This window comes from Haematobia irritans, chromosome 3 (genome assembly GCF_050003625.1).
Source record: "Haematobia irritans isolate KBUSLIRL chromosome 3, ASM5000362v1, whole genome shotgun sequence".
In the NCBI taxonomy this organism is placed as follows: Eukaryota; Metazoa; Arthropoda; class Insecta; order Diptera; family Muscidae; genus Haematobia; species Haematobia irritans.
In genome coordinates, this window is record NC_134399.1 from 13,516,589 (window position 1) to 13,541,774 (window position 25,186).

The following is a 25,186-nucleotide window of genomic DNA, read 5'->3' on the forward strand; positions in this document are numbered from 1 at the left end:
GAAATAAAATTTTGACAAAATTTCCTTTAGAAATAAAATTTTGACAAAATTTTCTGTAAAAATAAAATTTTGACAAAATTTTCTATAGAAATAAAACTTTGTCAAAATTTTCTATAAAAATAAGATTTTGACAAAATTTTCTATAGAAATAAAATTTTGACAAAATTTTCTATAGATATAAAATTTTTACAAGATTTTCTATAGAAATAAAATTTTGACAAAATTTACTATATAAATGAAATTTTGACAAAATTTTCTTTATGATTTTAACAAAATGTGATTTTTTTGGTTGGTAGATTTTTTGGTAAATATTTCTTCAAATAGTGGCTCGAGTGGCAACCGGGTTCTGTGTTCCCCAACCAGTGTTGCTGGTATTCTTTCTAGCTCTTGTCCCCAAATTGGAACACTTTCATCTAACAAAAATTCCCAATACATGTGTGAAAACTTTTTTTATGAAAAACATATAAAAAATTATTTAAATTTTGATATTTCACTGCATTGTATGACTTCCCTGGAAGGAATGAAAATTGTAGATCGAGTAAAGGGTAAATTAGGTTTTGGATCAGGCATTTATTTCTGCTCCACATGCTCCAATTATAAAAGAAAGATTTCAAGAAAATTCCCACAAAAATCTCCATATTCCTAGAAATTCTCCTTCAAATTCCCAACCCAAAAACTTCGTTCCGATTCACGAAAAAAAAATTCCTGATTTGGAAAAATCCGCAATACCGGTAACACTTCTCCAACTTCTCCAAGAACGGTAGTAGACTGTCGCAAATATGTCATCGTGATGGCTGAGCAGTATAATATTCATTTAATATTGCAGAGGGGACGAGTATCTGTTGGTATATTACTGGCTACCTGCATTGATTCTAACATATCTTCCCCGGCCTAAGCTGATCGGTAGATTAGCTCTGGATTTTCTTATTGTCTTTTTCAGAATCTTGAGTTTAACCCTTCTCATAGCCCAGAGCGGAAAGTAAGCCATGAAGTCTGAGACTCCATTTCGCATTGTAGCATCTGTGAAAATAAATCATCATCACAAATATTCTTTTGGTTTTCTCTTCTCATTGCCTTGCAAGCACCGAAATGGACCAAAAAACCCCATATAATCATCCTCATCTAACCCAAAAGACATTAATCACTAGTGATAATTATATGAACATTTGCAGTTGAAGACACTAAAAAAAAGAAATTCATAAGACTCTTAAAAATGCTGGGAGATGTAAGTAAACTTGGAACATTACTTAAGAAACCTACCCGAGTTTATGAAGGGGATGAACTAGATATACATTCAGTTACAATTATGTGCAGTAATTGTACAAAGATTAAAAAGAAAAACCCTTATGGAATCCTTAAAAATAATTTCCGTTAAAGAAATCCATCTTGTAAGGGATTAAAGAAAAATTAAAAGCTTTTTTGGGGGGTTTTAGCATTATTTATATGGGTTTTGGTTAAATACGAGTTTCTCTTAACTTTGTCTACAAGCTAAATAAAAAACGAGAATATAACATTTTGAAGAAATAATTCATCATATTTCATACAAAAGCTTATATTTTGAGTGTACGAAATAGTAGATTAGCAAACGGAGAATATTTTTGGGAGAAAATGTCCAAATCAAAGAGTGAGGTTAGGTTAGGTGGTTATAGTTGTTACGGGAACACTTAGGTCTGGTGTCTCAAGGTGTTGTTATTAAATATTAATGGAGGATGAGTGTTCGCCGAATGCGAAAAGTATGGAAATATAGGGAAAAATAAAAACACGATAGTTTAATATTTTCAATATATAACAAGAGCAGAAGGTTTTATTAAGGTGTTTTCTATTATAATTAATGGTAAACAATATTACCTATAATTTCCAACGATATGGATAAATTTGCAACCGCACCAATTGGCTTATCGATAACAAGTAAAGTGAGAGATGCTCTCAACCAAGATGGCGGAAGGCGGGGCTTTTGACAAGATAAATTAATATTCAAATTATGACATTTCTACTCTGGCAGGGATGTACCAAAAAGTAGTATACAAATTCTAACGAACACTATTAAGTCCAATTAATCTTTACTCGAACTTAAACATTGCCGGCCGCCTTGCAACATCAAGGTATGTTGTAACTAAAACTAAACTTAAAATACAAAATGAGGCTAAGTGCAGTGCAAAGTGAGTTTCCTTCAGTTCATTTACCATAAATCCAATTTATTAATTCATTTATCTTTCCAAATTCAACCTAAGACTAGATTACAAAAAAAAACTAATAAAAATAATTACGTAAGGTCAGAAGGGGACCTGGTAGAACCCAAAAGGGGGGCTCTCGCGACAATATATCGATGGGTCAAAAGGGGACCCGTTAGAACCCCAAAAAGGGGGCTCTCGCGAAGAGATACAATAAAACGATGGCCAAAAGGGGGCCGTTAGAACCCAAAAGGGGGGCTCTCGCGCATTTACCCTAGCAGTTACACAACCCGGACAGAACCCAACCGAAGATTGTATAATGAGCCACCGGGAGACCGGGCGACGTATACACCCTATGTGTTATGATTCGCCCATACACCTCAGGACCAAAAACGATCGCAACCCGTCCCACTCGGTAAAATTGCGGATCTGCCAAAGGTAATCCCAAAAAGGATTCCTTGATCCGTTCTGGCACGGCTTCGGCGGGGGTCAACACACGACCTAGATCGTGCACACGAGCAGTAAACGTCAGTCGCTGCTCTGGATCATAAGCGGACGATACTGTCAACCGGCAAAATTGGACCCCCTCAATATTTGTAACCGGTAGCCCTAAGTTCTCGACCATAGAACGACAGATTTGGCTTTGGCGCGCGCAGTTGTCGATTACTGCACGGACCGGAACGGACACACCATGGGGGGACACGCGGACTACGAGGCTGGGCGCCAGAGTAACGACATTCTGCAGAGGCAGAACTCCGACGCCGCCAAAATCGGAATATGACCGTGCCACAGCAAGATCGGACGGACGATTCGTATGGCTCCCACTACGAATCCGCTGAGCAGACCTCGAGCTCCCATGTTCAATTCGAGGCGCCACAGCCGCAGCGTGTAACAAAACATTGTGGTCCCCGGAGCAAGTGGGGCACCTACGCCGGCTAGGACAATCCTTCGACTGGTGGGTCTGTGCTAGACATCTGTAGCAATAGCGATGTCGTACCACCATACGTATCCTCTTCTCAATCGAAAGAGAGAGGAACTTCCGACACCGCCGCAATGCGTGACGACCTCCACAAACCCTGCAAACCAATGGAGCAGGAGTTCGACCAACATCAGTAGCCTCTACTACAGCAGGCGCCACCACGGGCTCATCCACAACTACCGGAGGTGGACTCTCAATTTCTTGGGGCGATAGCTGAACCTCCGGAATGGCAGGCGACGGTATCGCCATCGGCTCCTCCAACAATGCCCGTTCGACCGCCGACACATCAAGGGGGCACGCAGTATCATCATCCGATTGATCCATAATAACCTCGAAATTTTCCAAGTCGTCAGCGAAGCACGAGGTATTTTCCATGATACTGCGAGAAAATATACGAATTACAAAGAGTTCGCCGAAGTGTCGGTCAATGAGACCAACTTAGCTATAGGTCGTCTTACAACGCCATTCTCCGTACGTATATCCGCGACCCGAATGTGACCATCTACGCCCGGGTGAACCGACACGACTCGACCTAATTTCCAAGAAGTTGGTGGAAGCTGTTCATGACGAATAACGACTAGGTCATTTACCATAACATCGCGCTGAGGAAATTTCCACTTATATCTCATATGCAGGTTCTTCAAATATTCCTCTTTCCAACGTACACAAAACTGTTGCGCAAGAGCCTGTACCTTACGAAACCGATTCACCAACGAAAGAGGCTGTTCGGTTATAACTGGCTCAGCAGGGGCGAGTAGAGGGGCACCTATAAGAAAATGACCCGGTGTCAAAGCGTCAAGCTCCTGCGGGTTATCCGATTGGGGACAAAGAGGTCTTGAATTCAAACAAGCCTCAATACGAGCCAACACCGTCGAAAACTCCTCAAACGTGAAACGAACATTCCCTATTTGCCTTCTGAAATGCAACTTAAAACTCTTCACCCCAGCTTCCCAAAGGCCTCCCATATGAGGCGCACCAGCTGGGATAAATCGCCACGATAGGCCCTGGTGTGCAAACTTAGAGGACACGACATCACTGCTTCCCCTAATTACATCCCGGAAATTTCGTTCAAGCTCACGCGACGCACCGACAAAATTTGTCCCATTGTCCGAGAAAATGGTCGCAGGACAACCCCGACGAGCAACAAACCTATGAAATGCCGCAAGAAAGCCGGCAGTCGACAAGTCGGAAACCGCTTCCAAATGAATCGCCCTAGTAGCAAAACACACGAAAACGCACACATAACCTTTAGTTATGCGACAATAACGTCCGGTGAACGACTTCACCTCAAAGGGGCCTGCATAGTCTACGCCAGTCGTAGTAAAAGGTCTGTCGAGAACAGTTCTTTCCGGAGGAAGAGGAGCCATCACCTGACTACAAACCCGTTTCCTCTCCAAAAGACATGGTTTACACCTATGTATAACCGAACGAATAAGATTCCTCACCCGAGGTATCCAGTATTCTATACGAAGAATACGCAACATCAACTGATTTCCTCCATGAATGGAAATCAAATGAACAAATTCCACCAAAAGCTTCGTGAATCGACAGCTGTAGGGCAAAATTATAGGGTGCCGCTCCGAATACGAAAGAATAGGCGAGCGGCTCAAACGACCATACATCCGCATTACACCCATTTCATCAAGGAACGGGTTCAAAGAAACAAGTGAACTGCCAGTACCTAACGAAGACCTATCCATCAAGTCCTTATATTCATTACCATAATTCATTTTTTGAGCAAGCACTATCAAGCGACTTTTAGTTGCCCTAATCTCAGACGATGATAAACTGTGATCAGCATAGCTACAATCACGCCTATGAGCGGGATGCGTCCGATAAAAGAATCTCATAACATATGAGATAACACGCAGCGCTCTATCCAGAGAAGAAAATCTATCGAGAACATCCTCGTATGAATTAACGAAAGAAGCATGTGCCTTCACAGACCGAATTTCTACGTCGGTGTCAAAAGAGGAAGTGTCACGAACCGGCCATTCCGATTGACTACACGATAGCCACTGAGGCCCATGCCACCAAAGTCGAGAGGCGGCCAAATCCGAAGGGGACACACCGCGGCTGCCAAGATCAGCAGGATTATCCTCCGACCTCACATGATACCAATTCGTACCACCGACGTTCTCCTGAATGCGACATACCCTATTCGCGACAAATGTTGTCCAAGCCGAAGGCGTTTTCTTTAACCAGGCTAGTACAATAGTCGAATCCGTCCAACAATAAATTCGACCAAAATCAATACCGATTTCTCGAATGACCGTTCTTGCGAGTTCGGACGCTAAAACAGCGCCGCAAAGCTCCAAACGAGGCAAAGAAACCGATTTCAACGGAGCAACTTTCGTCTTGCACGATAGCAAATTAACGACAATCTCGCCATTTGGGGCCAAAACTCGAATATATACTACCCCCGCGTATGCCTTAACCGAGGCATCTGAAAATACGTGAAGCTCGGCCGAAGTGCACGGTGTGTAACGAATCCACCGAGGAATATTTATCGAATTGACATCCGGATAACTATCTACAAATTTTTCCCACTCGGATGCCGTTGCCGAAGGCAGTATTTCATCCCAGCCGACGCGATCAAGCCAAACCTTCTGCATGATAATCTTTGCCACAATTATCACTGGACCTAACCAACCGACAGGGTCGAATAATTTCGCGATAGCCGACAACACTTCCCGTTTAGTGTATCCACACCTTTTTGCTATAGGCTCGACCGCGAAGTAGAATGCATCCAATTGAGCATTCCATCTCACACCCAATGGTTTCGAATTGCTAGCCTCGACAAATGCCAGCAATTGAGCATCAACCAAATATTCCGGCGGTAGTGAATCTAAAATTTCTCTATAATTCGATGTCCATTTCCGCAGTTCAAATTTAGCCGTCGCAAGCGCCGCGATTAATTGATCCCGAGCCATTATCGCAGTTTCAAGGTCATGAGTTCCGGTCAAAACGTCATCAACGTACATACATTTACGTAATATATCGGCCGCGAGTGGAAACTCCTCCTCAGTGTCTTCAGCTAACTGTAACAGTGTCCGTATCGCGAGATATGGTGCACAGTTTACACCGAAGGTCACCGTTTGTAGTTCATAGTCCTGGACTGTCCTTGTCGGAGAATCCCTAAAAACAATTCTCTGCAACGGAGCATGAGAAGAGTCCACTCGAATCTGCCTATACATCTGTGTAATATCGCAGTTGAACACGTATTTAAATAGTCGCCATCGCACAATAAGAAGGACTAAGTCCTGCTGCAAAGTGGGACCTACGTGAAGGATATCGTTAAGACTATTCCCGTTGGACGTTTTATTAGACGCATTAAATACGACGCGAAGTTTGGAAGTCTTCTTCTCGAGGTTAATGACAGGATGATGTGGAAGATAACACGAAAGTGTATCACTTGCAGAAATGGCGGATACTGGCCTCATGTGATCCAAATGCAAATATTCTTTAACAACACTATCATAAACTGATTTCACGTCCGGCCTTTTCGATAATGACGATTCATTACGATAAAATTGCCTCAAAGCAGTTGTTCGGGACTCACCCAAATATCCACGAGGACCGAGCTCTTCCTTCAGCGGAAGTGTAACTATATATCTACCTTCCGAATCTCTGCGCGTTGTCCGAACGTAATTTTCCTCACAGAACTTATCGGAGGGGGACAAAACCCCTTTACGTGGTGTTTCCTCCAACTCCCAAAACCGTAAAAGCGTTCTATCTAAATTTTCCTCTTCATCAACCGCTATAGTCGTAGTAAATGTTTGAATTTGCGATGTAGAAATCGGACCCGTTACTAGCCAGCCGAAAACACTGTTCTGTGCTATCAATGATTGAGCCGCAATCTGCCGGCAACCTTCTAATAGTATTCTCGGGTACAAGTCAGCGCCTAGTAGAATATCGACCGGTCTCGACACGAAAAGATTCGGATCAGCTAAGCGAATATCCGGAATCTGAGACAAAACTTCCTGCGACACCGTAAAGGAAGGTAAATTCCCGGATATAGATTGGAGCACTATAGCCATAGTTTCCAACAAAACCGACGCGTTGAGTGGAGATCCGATTTTCAAATTACACATTTTACTCGATTTGGCCGAAATTGCGCTATTTACCCCCGAAATTGTAACATTAGCCGCGTGAACCGGTAGTTTCACCCGATTTCGAAAGCGTTCCGTCAGAAACGAAGATTCTGAAGCGGGGTCAATCAAAGCGCGTGCCGGATATGAAACCCCATCGTGCATGATATTAATCATCGCAGTTCCCAAAAGCACGGCCCTATTTTGCGTCGTATGAAATGCCTGGCGAGGTAGGCACGCCGACGAGGTAGAAGGTTGCGGCTGATCAACCGAAGGCATAGTTCTCGGTTGAAAACTAGCCGCTGAACTCGACAAGGTGTTGGTCGAACCCGTCGCCGAAGTCGCGCTATTAGACGGCGTAGAATCGCGATGCAATAGCGAATGATGTCTCGAATTACATTTTGCACACGAATATTGTCTTGGACAATCCTTCATCTCATGACCTTTCATTAAGCAATTCAAGCACAACCGGTTACGTTTTACCACTATGTAACGTTCCGATACCGAGAGTTTACCAAATTTAACGCAAGCCGAAAGTCTATGATTATGTTTAGGACAAATAACGCACTTAGATTCCGACGAAGCACGCGACGATTTAGAAGAAGACGCATTGGTAAAATGCGCTTTTACCTTCTTTTCCTGAGAACGCTTCGAAGACGTGTCTTCCCGCAAATCATGCAAACACATCAACGTACGAACCCTTTCGGACAAAAAAGCGTCTAAATCCGCCCACGACGAAAGGGCTGATTTGTCCCTAACACTCTGCTCCCAAAGAGTCTGTGTGAGCCGCGGCAAACGTTGAAGGCAAATAAAAATGAGTATCTGGTCCCAATTATCGGTCGAAACTTCGTACGTATTCAATGCCGAAAGACAGCCATTGATTCCACGTTGAATCGATTTCAAACCCGCACTTGTCTCTACCGATACTGCCGAAATTGCAAAGAGAGACTTAAGTTGATTGTGAACTAGAACCCGCTTATTGTCGTATGCATCAACGAGGGCCTTCCACGCGAGGGCAAAACTTCGATGTGTCAGCGGAAACTTCGAGACAATTTCCCTAGCTTCGCCACTGGTCTTCCGCACAAGATGACACAAACGCTCGACGTCCGTTAATCTTGAATTGTTAACATAAACTGCTTGAAACAAATCCCGGAATGTAGGCCAGTCTAGAAAATTGCCCTCAAATACATCCGTATCGCACGGTGGCAACGCCAAATTGTGAACCATATCACAAAGTGGAGGGCCACTAACGGCCACTTCACCCCTAAACCCGGCTTTGCCATTAGGCAGCGACTGCCCATCCCGATCAGCCGGTATCGAAGTAGTCGCGTTATTAGCCCAAATCGCTTCGGATCCTTGAGTCGATTTATGAGACCCGATACTCCGTCTCGATGCTGCAACGACCGAAGACGCAGACGAAGTGATCGATGATCTACGTGACCGACGAAACTGGCCCAATTTTCGATTTATCGCGGACAAACAATTCATATAAGCCTGATGGGACGCGTCATATTTCCCGTCCACCGATTCAATATCGCTCGTTTGCGTTGTTCCGGCACCCTGTAAACTAGCCACGCATTCCTCAAAGCAATCCTGAACCTTTGTCCACAACTTCCCCAATTCCTCACTTCGAATCTCGAGGCTATAGACGTCTAACTCCTCATCTTTCATGGCATTAAAATGGGCGTGGAATTTAATAAGAGCGTCCGAAACGCGAATAAAGCGATCAAAGGGAGATACAGACATTCTAACTTTACGTTCAACTACCAAATTGAAGAATGTAACCAAATACGAAATTACAATATAGCCAAGAAGCAACGGCCAATAAAATTACCAAACTCAGACAAGGTTCCGTTCAATAAAAATAGCAAAATACGCAAAAGTAACTCGAGTTACAAAGATTAATTCGAGTCCACAACTCGCGAAAATCCGACAAAAGATCAAACGTTCGCAGAAACCGAAAATACTGAATGTAGGGTGCACAAAATATTACCCCCGAACGCTTGACACAAGAAAAATTATAATAATAATAATAATAAACAAAGGTATAAATAAATCAATAATAATAAATACCTGTCCAATAAATATTCAAAATTTACCAAATATTTGAATGATCGAATAATTTCTCTCAGTGTGAGAGCGTAAAAGTTTCAAAATATACCGAGTTTTAATTCAAGCCCCGACTCCAACCGGGAAATATTCAAACCTTTGAATTCAACTTGAATTCTAATGTGGGAATTACACGTAGTGTATAGCCCCCTTAAGAATTCAAATGATGATCGATATCCGATAACACGATAGTACGAGATGTGCCCGATTAGTCACTATACTATAGCAATCGACTAAGAGCGCAACACTGATGAGAACAAAACAAAATAAAAGCTTTTGTATGTTCTCAAATGTATGCAAATGAACGAAACAATAATTAATAAATGAAATTTCAGCACAGAAAACGCGAAAAAGTGGTGAATATACGAAACAAAGAGAGTGATATATGTGTATAGTGAATATTAGTGTACGAAAGTGGTGAAAATATGTACTATAAGTTATTTCTCTCCGAAATTATTTGCACAGACGTCAAAATGGAAATACAAAAACAAAAACCTTGAATGCGTTTTGCCGTCGGCAAATGAAAATTTACTTAAAAACAATGAAAAACGATATTTTCACGCAAATAAAGGCAAATAAACCACTTTAAATAAAAAAAACACTAATATTCACTGATATCACTGAACTTGTACACCACTTTTAGGAATATTTATAATAAAACCGATCGCGTAGCGTTGTAAAACAACCTTTTTTTTCTTTAAATGGACGGACGACCACTATATTTGTTGTTGCACCGACCGCGAACTCACTTTATAAGGGAAAATGCACTGCACTTACCTTATAAAACGATGAAACAGATGTTGAGGATGATGAACTGATTGGTTTGAGTTTAAGGTGAAATTGATGACCAGGTCAGGTGGACTGTGTCTATAACAAAAACCAAGAAAAACACCGGTTAAACCAATTCTTCCACTCCGAAGTCCAATAATCCGGTTCGAATGGATCAAAATGTTCGCCGAATGCGAAAAGTATGGAAATATAGGGAAAAATAAAAACACGATAGTTTAATATTTTCAATATATAACAAGAGCAGAAGGTTTTATTAAGGTGTTTTCTATTATAATTAATGGTAAACAATATTACCTATAATTTCCAACGATATGGATAAATTTGCAACCGCACCAATTGGCTTATCGATAACAAGTAAAGTGAGAGATGCTCTCAACCAAGATGGCGGAAGGCGGGGCTTTTGACAAGATAAATTAATATTCAAATTATGACATTTCTACTCTGGCAGGGATGTACCAAAAAGTAGTATACAAATTCTAACGAACACTATTAAGTCCAATTAATCTTTACTCGAACTTAAACAATGAGAAATCGATCATTGGGCCAAAACATCTATTGAGATATCACATCACGGCTGCCGTAGTTGGTATAATTCTACCAAATATGTTTTCTTCATGTTTTGGTAGATTTTGCAAAATATTTCTACACCTGAGGCTCTCCACAAGAGATACAATTTTGACAAAATTTTCTATAGTAATCAAAATTTTATTTTCTACAGAAATAAAATTTTGACAAAATTTTCTATAGAAATAAAATTTTGACAAAATTTTCTATAGAAATAAAATTTTGACAAAATTGTCTATAAAAATAAAATTTTTACAATATTTTCTATAGAACTAAAAATTTTGACAAAATTTTCTATAGAAATGAAATTTCATTTGTTTTGTTTTGTTATTGTTGGTTTTGTTCTTTAAGCATTGTTGTTGTTTTTTATTGCAGCTTAAAACCATACATTGACTAAACTACAAGTGTAGCTTAACCAACAGAGGAAAAAATGTTTTCCTCTGTTGGTTAAGCTACACTTGTAGTTTAGTCAATGTATGGTTTTAAGCTGCAATAAAACACAACAACAATGCGAAATAAAATGTCGACAAAATTTTCTATAGAAATAAAATTTTGACAAAATTTTCTATAGAAATAAAATTTTGACAAAATTTTGTATACAAATAAAATTTTGACAAAATTTTCTATACAAATAAAATTTTGACAAAATTTCCTATAGAAATAAAATTTTGACAAAATTTTCTATAGAAATAAAATTTTGACAAAATTTTCTAAAGAAATAAAATTTTGACAAAATAAGATTTTTTTGTTTGGTAGTATTTTTGGTAATATTTTCTCCAAATTTTGGTAGATTATTTTTGGCTCGAGTGGCAACTGTGTACCATATGTGGTGAAAATCTCTACTACACGCAACAAACTTTTTTTTAAATTGAAATGTTTTTAATCATAAAAATGTAGTATTAATTAAAAATTTAATTGAAAGTCAATAAAAAAAAATCAATTTATCCAATTAAAAACTTAATTGATACTATTCCCAGCAAAAAAATTGGAAGTTCTTCTAAAGCGCCTTCTAAAAGCACTTCAAAAATATCCTCCCAAAGAAGTTTTTTATTTTAACTGCACAGGAAGTTCTTTTAATTCAATTTTTTATAACTCGCGTTTGTTCATATTTTTAATGGAAAATTTAAATTTTTTTGTTTCAAATAGGTTAAAAATAGATTAAGAATTAATAAAATGGTAAAAATTATTAAAATTTTTCTGAAAAAATGGCAAATCCGTTCTAGAAAAATTGAGAATTTTTAAAAATATTTGATGCCAAACTTTCCACACAAGCGTAAAATGCATTCTTACGCTTGTAATTAAATACAAATAAATAATCTTTAAAATTATTTAGTTGTCAAAATATCATCAAATTTCTTAATTTAAACCCAAAACACTGAATTCGCATCACACCTTAAGAAGTGATGCAAATCCAGTGCAGCGGCTGTTAAAATAGTGGACATCCGTCCTATGAGAAGCCCATATTAAATTCATCGCTTCTGCGCCAATTTTGGACCACTTCCGGATCCAAAAAGAACATTTTCACTACTTTTTTGGCGACGCTTTTTTTCTGGGTTGAAACTTTTCTATAGAAATAAAATTTTGACAAAATTTTCTATAGAAATAAAATTTTGACAAAATTTTCTATAGAAATAAAATTTTGACAAAATTTTCTATAGAAATAAAATTTTGGCAAAATTTTCCATAGAAATAAAACTTTGATAAAATTTTCTATAGAAATAAAATTTTGACAAAATTTTCCATAGAAATAAAATTTTGACAAAATTTTCCATAGAAATAAAATTTTGACAAAATTTTCCATAGAAAAACTAATTTTGATAAAAGTTCCTATAGAAATAAAATGTTGACAAAGTTTTCTATAGAAATAAAATTTTGACAGAATTCTCTAAAATAAATTAATGATTTTTTTCAAGCTCGAGGTCTTTTTTTGAATATTTTATTTATTTTCCCAATATTTCGCGATTGTCATATTGAATCGACCTGAAGAAGCTATATTGGGAAATTGGGGAAATAAATAAAATATTAAAAAAAAGACCTCGAACTTGAAGAAATCATTAATTTATTATTATAACATAAAAAAGGTCGAAGAAAATCAAAGAAAACAATAACAAAATTCTCTATGTAAATAAAATTTTGAGAAAATTTTCTATAGAAATAAAATTTTGAGAAAATTTTCTTTAGAAATAAAACTTTTAGAAATTTTTTTATAGAAATAAAATTTTGAGAAAATTTTTTATAAAAATAAAATTTTGAGAAAATTTTCTATAGAAATAAAATTTTACAAAATTTTGTGTAGAAATTGGAAAAAAATTTCGTAATTTTTTTTTCGGTATATCAATCGGTGCTCCTGATTTTATTTATAGTTCAATGGCAAGATTCCTTTTTCACACAGGAGTCCGAAATGCGTGTTACATTAGGTAAGAAAACATTTAGAGACACTGTGAAACCCAAGTATTACTGAGAGATAAACCACCGTTGAAACCCTATTAGTTACGAGTTTCGAGGAATGGAACCCAGGAACTATAATATGAGCATTAGACCTATATGGAGCATAGACGCGAATATTAAAAGTCGCGTACGATCTGAGGATAAACTTGTGTAATCCATGACCATATACTTGAGGTAACTAGGACCGCTGGGCGTGAGTTACTGATGCTTGAAGACGATCTCGGGAGCTTGGCATTTTGAATATGGGCCCCATGAAAATTAGCCCCAAAATCTAAATGAAGTATGACCTCCAAAAATTATATGGAAAAACAACAACACCAAAATATTATGGTTTTTGGGGGGTAATTTCATTTTATATGTGGGACGCAAATACACACAAAGAACATTTCATTAAAAGTCAGCCAACGAAAAATGTTCATTGATATAACGAAACATTTTCATTAATACAATGAAAATATTCGTTAATAGTACGAAACGTTACGTTGATTTGCAGAAAATTCGTTATATTAACGAAAAAATTCGTTGTGTTAACGAATTTGTTTCATTGGCTGACTTTTAACGACACATTTCGTTAATATAACGAAACCAAAAATTTCAAATGAAAATGAACCCCAATTTCCAGTTTGGTATTGTGTTTCGTTTTCAAGGGGGGCCTATTTTCATATTCTGGAATTTGGCAATGGTTGGAACTATACACACTTTTGTTCTTTCTAATAGCATTGTATCGCATCAGATTTGCATTTTGCGTGGAGGCCTTCCGTTCTGGATTTAAGAGATTCGTACTCAGGAACGTATATTTAATTTGATTCTTAAAACTTTATATTTTTTCCATCAGTTAGAATACATTTTCGTCAGTTAGGGATCATTTATTTTCAGTCAAAAGTGAAAATGAGCCCTAATTTTATTGTGGGTTCGATGTTGATGGTTCAGTTACATTTTCATGGGACTCATATTCATAAAGAAACTAATGTTCTTGAAACATCCTTCTCGGGCTAAAATTTTATGAAAATTCGCAAAAAAGAGAGTGTCAAATATTTCCGGTAGAAACACAATCTGAACGTAATCTTTTTGAAATACCAAACATCTGACTACAATCTTTTGAGTTCATAACGAATATTACCTAAGCCTACAAAACTATTATTTCAAAGTAAATTTCTTGTATGCTCTCCTTCACAGAAAAAAATTTCAAGGACATTTTTCCCATTAAAATTTTAATTAAAAAATATTCAATTAAAAATTTAATTGATTCAATAATTTTTTTAATTGAAACAAAAATCAATCACAAAAATTAATAGTATCAATAAATTTTTTAATTGGATCAATTAATTTTTTAATTTAACTTCAATTGATTTTTTTATTGATACTATCATTTCTGTGATTGAAGACATTTCAATTAAAAAATTAATTGAATTAATTAATTTCGTGATTGAATCAGAAAAATTGTTTTTTGTGTTTTGTAGAAGATGTCAGATGAATTTTTGGGGAACTTTTTTATACCCTCCACCATAGGATGGGTGCATATTAACTTTGTTATTCCGTTTGTAACACATAGAAATATTGCTCTAAGACCCCATAAAGTATATATATCCTGGGTCGTGGTGAAATTCTGAGGCGATCTGAGCATGTCCGTCCGTCTGTTGAAATCACGCTAACTTCCGAACGAAACAAGCTATCGAATTGAAACTTGGCACAAGTAGTTGTTATTGGTGTAGGTCGGATGGTATTGTAAATGGGCCATATCGGTCCACTTTTACGTATAGCCCCCATATAAACGGCCCCCAAATTTGGCTTGCAGACCCTCTAAGAGAAGCAAATTTCATCCGATCTGGCTGAAATTTGGTATATGGTGTTAATATGTGGTCTCTAACAACCGTGCAAAAATTGGTCCGCATCGGTCCATAATTATATATAGCCCCCATATATACCGATCCCCCGTTTGGCTTTCGGAGCCTCTAAGAGAAGCAAATTTCATCCGATCCGGCTGAAATTTGGTACATGGTGTTAATATATGGTATCTAACAACTATGCAAAAATTGGTCCACATCGGTCAATAATTATATATAGCCCCCATATAAACCGATCCCCCGATTTGGCTTGCGGAGCCTCTAAGAGAAGCAAATTTCATCCGATCCGGCTGAAATTTGGTACATGGTGTAAGTATATGGTCTCTAATGGCCATGCAAATATTGGTCGAAATCAGTCCATAATTATATATAGCCCCCATATAAACCGATCCCCCGATTTGGCTTGCGGAGCCTCTAAGAGAAGCAAATTTCATCCGATCCGGCTGAAATTGGTACATGGTGTAAGTATATATCCGATCTGGTTGAAATTTTGTACGTGGTGGTAGTATATGATATTTAACAACCATGCCAAAAGTGGTCCATATCAGTCCATAATCATATATAGCCCCCATATAAACCGATCCCGAGATTTGGTTTTGGAGCCTCTTGGAGGAGCAAATTTCATCCGAGTCAGTTGAAATTTGGTACATTGTGTAGTATATGGCCGTTAACAACCATGCCTAACTAGGTCCATATCGGTCTATATATAGTCAGATAAATCGATCCCCAATCCCACAAAAATTGGTCCATATCAATAATTGTATATAGCCCCCATATTTCAATTCTGGCTCCCTACGTACCGTACAAAAGTCCATATCGATTCGTAATTATTTGTAGGCTTACATACCTTTTTGTCTAATATATACCACGTATGGACTAACTCACAATTTAGAAAACGATTTAAGATACCACAACCCAAGTAATTCGATTGTGGATCGTAGAAGTTTCTACGCAATCCATGGTGGAGGGTACATAAGATTCGGCCTGGCCGAACTTACGGCCGTTTATTCTTGTTCTAATTCAATTCTTTCAAATCTATTTCAATCTCAAGAGTATAACCCGAAATTTTTACGTCATTTGCTGTCATAACAACCCAAGTAATGTCTCTCAACTAAAAAGTAATACAAGGACATTTCTAAGGACCTTAAATTCCTTCACATCAGCTTATGCCACAAATACACTAATCAGTGGCAGGCATACTCGAAGGACCATTTTATGCCAAGACATCAACAGCGGTTGCTATGACCAATTACTTCCGTTTTTAGACCAAAAGACAAAATTAAGGAGCTCCAAAAAGAAAATTAAGCCCAACAAATTGGATTTAGCTTGCTAATATTGTTGTTTCATTTGTTGCACTACCCATGAAGGAATTTGTTCTTCCCCACGTTTGACGCTCTCTAAAACCTGACTGGGCATCTTAAATGAATTTAAAAGGAAACGAAAAGAAAAAATTCCCCTGTTAGATGGCAACAAAAAACTAAATACATAAAATAACAAAAACAGCCATTAATGCGATGTTTTACGCTCTATATGGAAAGCTAATTAAAAAGATAACAAGAAAATAAGCACAAGTCCTTTTCTTTAAAATATGCTACAAAGGCCACTTGATGATTTTTTTTGCTATAGCTATAAGGATGGTATCACAACAGTAGAAGTGGATAATTGTAACAGATGTCCAACTAATGGTGGGCCCATAATTTCTTATCTACTGTTTTAATGTTATGAATTAAGTATTAACACTTATTTCAAAACGATAAGGTGGTATTGAATTAAAGGACTTTACAAGGACACAAACATTTATTTTGATTTTGAGCAGAATGGGAGGATAGGCAAAGAAAATAATTTCTACAAAAAAATCTACGTATTACTTAAAAAAAATTAAGAAATGGTTTTAATATTTAAAATAAATACGAATAGTTAATTCAATTTAAAGGATGTCCAATAGAGTGAGGGAGGCACCGTGGTTTAATGGTTAGCATGTCTATCTGACATACATATACTCAAAAAACAGTTAACTTGGATTCAAAGATTTTGACCTTCCCTTAAGGATTTTGGTATTGATTTCGAGCCAAAGATGCTGCTTTTTTTTAAATAAATACATTTTTATCAAATCTGGGAAACGGTTTATATGGGGGCTATATATAATTATGGAATGATATGGACCAATTCTTGCGTGTTTCTTAGAGACCACATTCTAACACCATGTTCCAAATTTCAACCGGATCGGATGAATTTTGCTCCTCCAGGAGGCTCCGGAGGACAAATCTGGGGATCGATTTATATGGGGGCTATATATAATTATGGACCGAAATGGACCAATTCTTGTATGGTTGTTAGAGACCATATACTAACACCACGTACCAAATTTCAACCGGATCGGATGAATTTTGCTCCTCCAAGAGGCTCCGAAGGTCAAATCTGGGGATCGGTTTATATGGGGGCTATATATAATTATGGATCGATGTGAACCAATTTTTGCTTGGTTGTTAGAGACCATATACTAACACCACGTACCAAATTTCAACCGGATCGGATGAATTTTGCTCCTCCAAGAGGCTCCGGAGGTCAAATCTGGGGATCGGTTATAAGGGGACTATATATAATTATGGAGTGATATGCATCAATTTTTGCAGTTATTAAAAACCATATACTAAAACCACATTCCAAATTTTAACCGAATCGGATGAGTTTTGCTAATCCAATAGGCTCCGGAGGTCAAATCCGGGGATCGTTTATATGGGGGCTATATATAATTATGGCTCGATGTGGACCAATTTTTGCTTGGTTGTTAGAGACCATATACTAACACCATATACCAAATTTCAGCCAGATCGGATGAAATTTGCTTCTCTTAGAGGACCCACAAGCCAAATCTGGGGATCGGTTTATATGGGGGCTATATATAATTATGGATCGATGTGGACCAATTTTTGCATGGTTGTTGGAGACCATATACTAACACCACGTACCAAATTTCAGCCTGATCGGATGAAATTTGCTTCTCTTAGAGGATCCACAAGCCAAATCTGGGGATCGGTTTATATGGGGACTATATATAATTATGGGCCGATATGGAGCACTTTTTACATGGTTGTTGGAGACCATATACTAACACCACGTACCATATTTCAGCCAGATCGGATGAAATATGCTTCTCTTAGAGGCTCCGCAAGCCAAATTTGGGGGTCCGTTTATATGGGGGCTATACGTAAAAGTGGACCGATATGGCCCATTTGCAATACCAACTGACCTACATCAATAACAACTACTTGTGCTAAGTTTCAAGTCGATAGCTTGTTTCGTTCGGAAGTTAGCGTGATTCCAAAAGACGGACGGACATGCTTAGATCGACTCAGAATTTCACCACGACCCAGAATATATATACTTTATGGGGTCTTAGAGAAATATTTCGATGTGTTACAAACGGAATAACAAAGTTAATATACCCCCCATCCTAAGGTGAAGGGTATAAAAATATTATAATATAAAATAATTTTCTAAAATAAGCCTACATTATGCTTCATGGTGGGGAGCCACCGTGGTGTAATAGTTGACATACCCGCCTTGTATACACAAGGTCGTGGATTCGATTTCTGCATCGACCGAACACGAAGCAGTTTTCAGCGGTGTATTATCCCACCTCAGTAATGCTGGTGACATTTCTGAGTGTTTCAAAGCTTCTCTAAGTGGTTTCACTCCTATGTGGAACGCCGTTCGGATTCGGCTATAAAAATGAGGTCCCTTGTCATTGAGCTTAACATGGAATCGGGCAGCACTCAGTGATAAGAGAGAAGTTCGCCACTGTGGTATCACAATGGGCACAATGGAGTCTAAGTGAGCCTGGTACAACCTAACTTATCCTAACCTTCTACAAAAATAAAATTTTGGTAAAATTTTCTATTTTTATACCCTCCACCATAGGGTGGGGGTATATTAACATTGTCATTCCGTTTGTAACACATCGAAATATTGCTCTAAGACCCCATAAAGTATATATATCCTGGGTTGTGGTGAAATTCTGAGTCGATCTGAGCATGTCCGTCCGTCCGTCCGTCTGTTGAAATCACGCTAACTTCCGAACGAAACAAGCTATCGACTTGAAACTTGGCACAAGTAGTTGTTATTGATGTAGATCGGATGGTATTGAAAATGGGCCATATCGGTCCACTTTTACGTATAGCCCCCATATAAACGGACCCCAAATTTGGCTTGCAGACCCTCTAAGAGAAGGAAATTTGATCCGATTCGGCTGAAATTTGGTACATGGTGTCAGTATATGGTCTCTAACAACCATTCAAAAATTGGTCGGCATCGGTCAATAATTATATATAGCCCCCATATAAACCGATCCCCCGATTTGACTTGCGGAGCCTCTAAGAGAAGCAAATTTCATCCGATCCGGCTGAAATTTGGTACATGGTGTAAGTATATGGTCTCTAATGGCCATGCAAAAATTGTTCGAAATCGGTCCATAATTATATATAGCCCCCATCATAAGCGTAGGAAGGCCTCTGGGGAGGGGGCTTAGACCCCCCAGAAAAAGTTTAGCCCCCCCCCCAGAATTTGAAAGCCTATTTACGATTTTCCATTTTTATAAAAATTAAACAAGTATATACAACCGCACAAAGTTGCGCTAAAGACTTTCATGCACAATCGAATTACTTGGGTTGTGGTAGCAGTTGCCGATGGCAATGTTTGAAGTGTGATATTTATGAAATAAATCTGTGGTTGTGATTTAGTTTATTATTTATTATTTTGTTAATCTGATTCAGTCAATTTAATTAAAAAAATAGTAATTGATAATAAAACTATTCTTTCATAAATTAATATCTTAATAATGCTGCAAAAAAGCACAGCCAAAAAGAAGCGAAAATGTTCTTTTTGGGTCCGGGAGTGGTGCAAAATTGGCGTAGAAGCGATGAATGTAATATGAATTTGTCATAGGAGGGATGTCCATCGAACAGCCGTTGCAATTGATTTGCATCACTTCTTAGGGTGTGATCCGAATTCAGTGTTTTGAATGTGAATTCAAAAATTGTGTGATATTTTCCCAGCTAAATAATTTTTATATTTTTTATAATATTTAATGCATTCCAAATCTTGTTTGAAACATTTTCCCTCGAATATTTTCAAAAAGTATTGATTTTTCTATAATGGATTTGTAATTTTTGTGGCAAAATTTGAATAATATGTACTACTTTATTTATTCTTACTCTTTTTTAAACTATTTGAAAAAAAGAAAATAAAATAATTAACTTCTTTGTGGAAGTGCTTTTAAAGTTGTGCTTTTAGAACAACTCCCATTTTTTTTGCTGGGAAAAGTGTGGAACTACTTTAAGTTGCTTTATTATAAATTAATTGTCGAGTTATTTTGATGTCTAATTTTTTATTAATTTTTATGAAATAAAAAATTAATTGAAGTTATAAGTTCAGTCTATAAATTTTTAGTTAGGGGGGCTATAGCCCCCCCTAGGAAGATTGTCTAGCTACGCTAATGGCCCCCATATAAACCGGTCCCCAGATTTGACCTCCGGAGGCCCTTGGAAGAGCAAAATTCATCCGAATCGGTTGAAATTTGGTACGTGATGTTAGCATATGGTATCCAACAACTATGCAGGAATTGGTTCATATCAGTCCATAATTATATATAGCACCCATATAAACCTCCGGTGCCTTTTGGAGAAGCAAAATTCATCCGATCTGGTTGAAATGTGGTACGTGGTGGTAGTATATGATATTTAACAACCATGCCAAAGGTGGTCAATATCAGTCCATAATCATTTATAGCCCCCATATAAACCGATCCCGAAATTTGGTTTTGGAGACTCTTGGAGGAGCAAATTTCATCCGAGTCAGTTGAAATTTAGTACATTGTGCTAGTATATGGCCGTTAACAACTATGCGTAACTAGGTCCATATCGGTCTATATATAGTCAGATAAATCGATCCCCAATCACACAAAAATTGGTCCATATCAATAATTGTATATAGCCCCCATATAAGCGACCCCCATATTTCAATTGTGGCTCCCTACGTACCGTGCAAAAGTCCATATCGATTCGTAATTATTTGTAGACTTACATACCTTTTTGTCTAATATATACCACGTATGGTCTAACTCACAATTTAGAAAACGATTTAAGATACCGCAACCCAAGTAATTCGATTGTGGATGACAGTCTTTCGTAGAAGTTTCTATGCAATCCAAGGTGAAGGGAACATAAGATTCGGCCTGGCCGAAATTACGGCCGTTTATACTTGTTTTCAATATATTTTTTTCAAATTAAAGTTAATACTTTTATTATTTGCGTCATATGTTATTACAATTATTTAAAAATATTTTATTGATAATTTTCTAAAATAAGCCTACATTATCCTTCATGGTGGGTTCACTTGTTTTAGGGGCATAAAATTTATAAAATTAAATTATTATATATTATATATTATATTAATTCAAATTAAATTAAATGAATATTATGAAAATCATAATTAATTACGTATATAAAAGTAATTTCCTAATATAGCAAATATATTAGTTGGGATATATTTAAATGGGTTTATCCCACACATAAGAGGGGTTTACATGTTTTAAATACAATTTAATAATAATCATTTTACAAATATATTAAATTATATATATTTTTTTTAATTCCAGAATTTTGCCACATCATCACCACCAATGTGTAAAACTAAATAATATGCAATAAATACAATGCAAAATATTCAAGGCCAATTTTAAAACACCAACCAACAACAAAAAAAAAATAACCCAAATAACTAAATCCTTCCTACTTCCTAAATGAAAATCATTGGTTGGTAAAATTCAATTAAACGTTAAAGCAAAATGCATGTGTACTAGAAGCGCTGAACATATGACCCTGAATTTATTTGGTTTCTGTAAAATCGTAAATGAAAATTGAATGACCTACGAACCCATAGTTGCAATGCAACTACATTCAACAACAACTCCAAGGATAACTACTACAGAATCAGTTGCATTTGCCATCAAAACAATAGTGTTAGCAACGTGGATGACTGCTAGGGATTTTATTGGCAATTAGAAAAATCAATTGTCATCGAACCTCCCACTCTCTGTCTGTAGGTTTTTATCCTTTAATTCCTTATCCGCCTCCACATTATATTTGCAAAGGCACACACACAAATATTTGAACTTCAATCGACAAAGTTGAAATTATTTAGTGCAAGTACACTCAAACAAAGTGAATTCAATTGCCACTTAACGCTGTAGATTTTGTGGTCAAATCACCAATCGGTTTTTGTTAGTTCCCAGGGTGTTGTCCTGTTTGCCTGCCTGCTTGTGGTGTTAACTGTGACTGTCAACAAACAACATCACACAACGTTTATCGCCTGTTGCTCGTAATTATTATAATTCGATTTAGTTGAACGACGACATTGGATTGGAAATTTTATTATCAGCCAACGAAATACGTTTTATACCGCCAAGTTGGAAGGAAAAAGGCTTTTCACAGCAGTTAATAATTTTTTCACTGGTTCAACATTTGCCAGGGAAATCAAACATCTAATGGTGAGTATGCAAACAATAGCCACTATACACACAAATTTAATAAAGGAGTAGCATATATTTTTTAAATTAAATTATTAAAAATTGACAAATGAATAAGGACTTCTAACACGGTTGCCACAGTTGTTAAAATTCTACCAAAAATGGTAGATTTTTTAGTGTTTGGTAGATTGGTAGAATTCTTGATGTTTTGATAGATTTCGAAAAACATTCCTCTCCAATTAAAAATTAGATAAAATTTTCTATCGAAATAAAATTTTAACAAAATTTTCTATAGAAATAAAATTGTGACAAAATGTTCTATTTAATGAAATAAAATGTTGACAAAATTTTCTATAGAAATAAAATTTTGACAAAATTATCTATAGATATAAAATTTTGACATTTTCCATAGAAATAAAAATTTGACAAAATTTTCTAAAGAAACAAAATGTTGACAAAATTTTGACACGATTTACTATAGAGAAAAAATGTTTACAAAATTTTCTATAGCGATAACATAATTTTTTTGCAAAATTTTCTAAAGAAATAAAATTTGACAAAATTTTCTATAGAAATAAAATTTTGGCAAAATTTTCTATAGAAATATAATTACGACAAATTTTTTTTTTTAGAAAAAAAATTTTGACAAAATTTTCTATAGGAATAAAATGTTGACAAAATTTTCTATAGAAATAAAATTTTGACAAAATTTTCTATAGAAATAAAATGTTGACAAAATTTTCTATAGAAATAAAATTTTGACAAAATTTTCGATAGAAATAAAATTTTGACAAAATTTTCAATAGAAATAAAACTTTGAAAAATTTTCTATAGAATTGAAAGTTTGCATTTCTATAGAAATAACATTTTAACAAAATTTTCTGTAGATATACAATTTTGACAAAATTTTCTATTGAAATAAAATTTTGACAAAATATTCTATAGAAATAAAAATTTGACAAAATTTTCTATAGAAATAAAATTTTGACAAAATTTTCAATAGAAATAAAACTTTGAAAAATTTTCTATATAATTGAAAGTTTGCATTTCTATAGAAATATAATTTTGACAAATTTTTTTTTTCAGAAAAAAAATTTTGACAAAATTTTATATAGAAATAAAATGTTGACAAAATTTTCTATAGAAATAAAATTTTGACAAAATTTTCGATAGAAATAAAATTTTGACAAAATTTTCTATAGAAATAAAAATTTGACAAAATTTTCTACAGAAAAAAATTTTGACAAAATTTTCTACAGAAATAAAATTTTGACCAAATTTTCTATAGAAATAAAATTTTGACAAAATATAGAAATATAATTTTGACAAATTTTTTTTTTTAGAAAAAAAAAATTTGACAAAATTTTCTATAGAAATAAAATGTTGACAAAATTTTCTATAGAAATAAAATTTTGACAAAATTTTCGATAGAAATAAAATTTTGACAAAATTTTCAATAGAAATAAAACTTTGAAAAATTTTCTATAGAATTGAAAGTTTGCATTTCTATAGAAATAAAATTTTAACAAAATTTTCTGTAGATATACAATTTTGACAAAATTTTCTATTGAAATAAAATTTTGACAAAATATTCTATAGAAATAAAAATTTGACAAAATTTTCTATAGAAATAAAATTTTGACAAAATTTTCAATAGAAATAAAACTTTGAAAATTTTCTATATAATTGAAAGTTTGCATTTCTATAGAAATAAAATGTTGACAATTTTTTTTATAGAAATAAAATTTTGACAAATTTTTCTATTGAAATTAAATTTTGACAATTTTTTTTTATAGAAATAAAATTTTGACACAATTTTCTATAGAAATAAAAATTTGACAAAATTTTCTACAGAAAAAAATTTTGACAAAATTTTCTACAGAAATAAAATTTTGACCAAATTTTCTATAGAAATAAAATTTTGACAAAATATAGAAATATAATTTTGACAATTTTTTTTTTTTAGAAAAAAAATTTTGACAAAATTTTCTATAGAAATAAAATGTTGACAAAATTTTCTATAGAAATAAAATTTTGACAAAATTTTCGATAGAAATAAAATTTTGACAAAATTTTCAATAGAAATAAAACTTTGAAAAATTTTCTATAGAATTGAAAGTTTGCATTTCTATAGAAATAAAATTTTAACAAAATTTTCTGTAGATATACAATTTTGACAAAATTTTCTATTGAAATAAAATTTTGACAAAATATTCTATAGAAAAAAAAATTTGACAAAATTTTCTATAGAAATAAAATTTTGACAAAATTTTCAATAGAAATAAAACTTTGAAAAATTTTCTATATAATTGAAAGTTTGCATTTCTATAGAAATAAAATTTTGACAAATTTTTTATAGAAATAAAATTTTGACAAATTTTTCTATTGAAATTAAATTTTGACAATTTTTTTTTTATAGAAATAAAATTTTGACACAATTTTCTATAGAAATAAAATTTTGAAACAATTTTCTATAGAAATAAAATTTTGACAAAATTTTCTATAGAAATAAAATTTTGACAAAATTTTCTACAGAAAAAAAATTTTGACAAAATTTTCTACAGAAATAAAATTTTGACCAAATTTTCTATAGAAATAAAATTTTGACAAAATTTTCTACAGAAAAAAATTTTGAGAAAATTTTCTGTAGAAATAAATTTAACAAA

At 35.1% G+C, this 25,186-nt stretch overlaps 2 protein-coding genes across 2 annotated transcripts in view; one reads left to right on the plus strand and one right to left on the minus strand.

Annotated features, from left to right (window-relative positions):
- Positions 1-25,186, plus strand: part of LOC142230524 (uncharacterized) — a 75,900-nt gene that overhangs the window by 41,376 nt on the left and 9,338 nt on the right. Inside the window, exon 2 of the mRNA XM_075301167.1 lies at positions 21,651-22,541. Coding sequence (XP_075157282.1) covers positions 22,539-22,541 — 3 coding nt within the window. The 5' untranslated portion in view covers positions 21,651-22,538. The remainder of the gene's footprint in view (positions 1-21,650; positions 22,542-25,186) is intronic.
- LOC142230721 (uncharacterized) lies at positions 1,769-10,480 on the minus strand. Its single transcript, XM_075301352.1, has 3 exons — positions 10,434-10,480; positions 10,128-10,217; positions 1,769-3,529 (listed from the first exon to the last, which is right to left on the minus strand). The coding sequence occupies exon 3, from the start codon at positions 3,523-3,525 to the stop codon at positions 2,446-2,448; it is 1,080 nt and encodes a 359-aa protein (XP_075157467.1). The 5' UTR covers positions 3,526-3,529; positions 10,128-10,217; positions 10,434-10,480; the 3' UTR covers positions 1,769-2,445.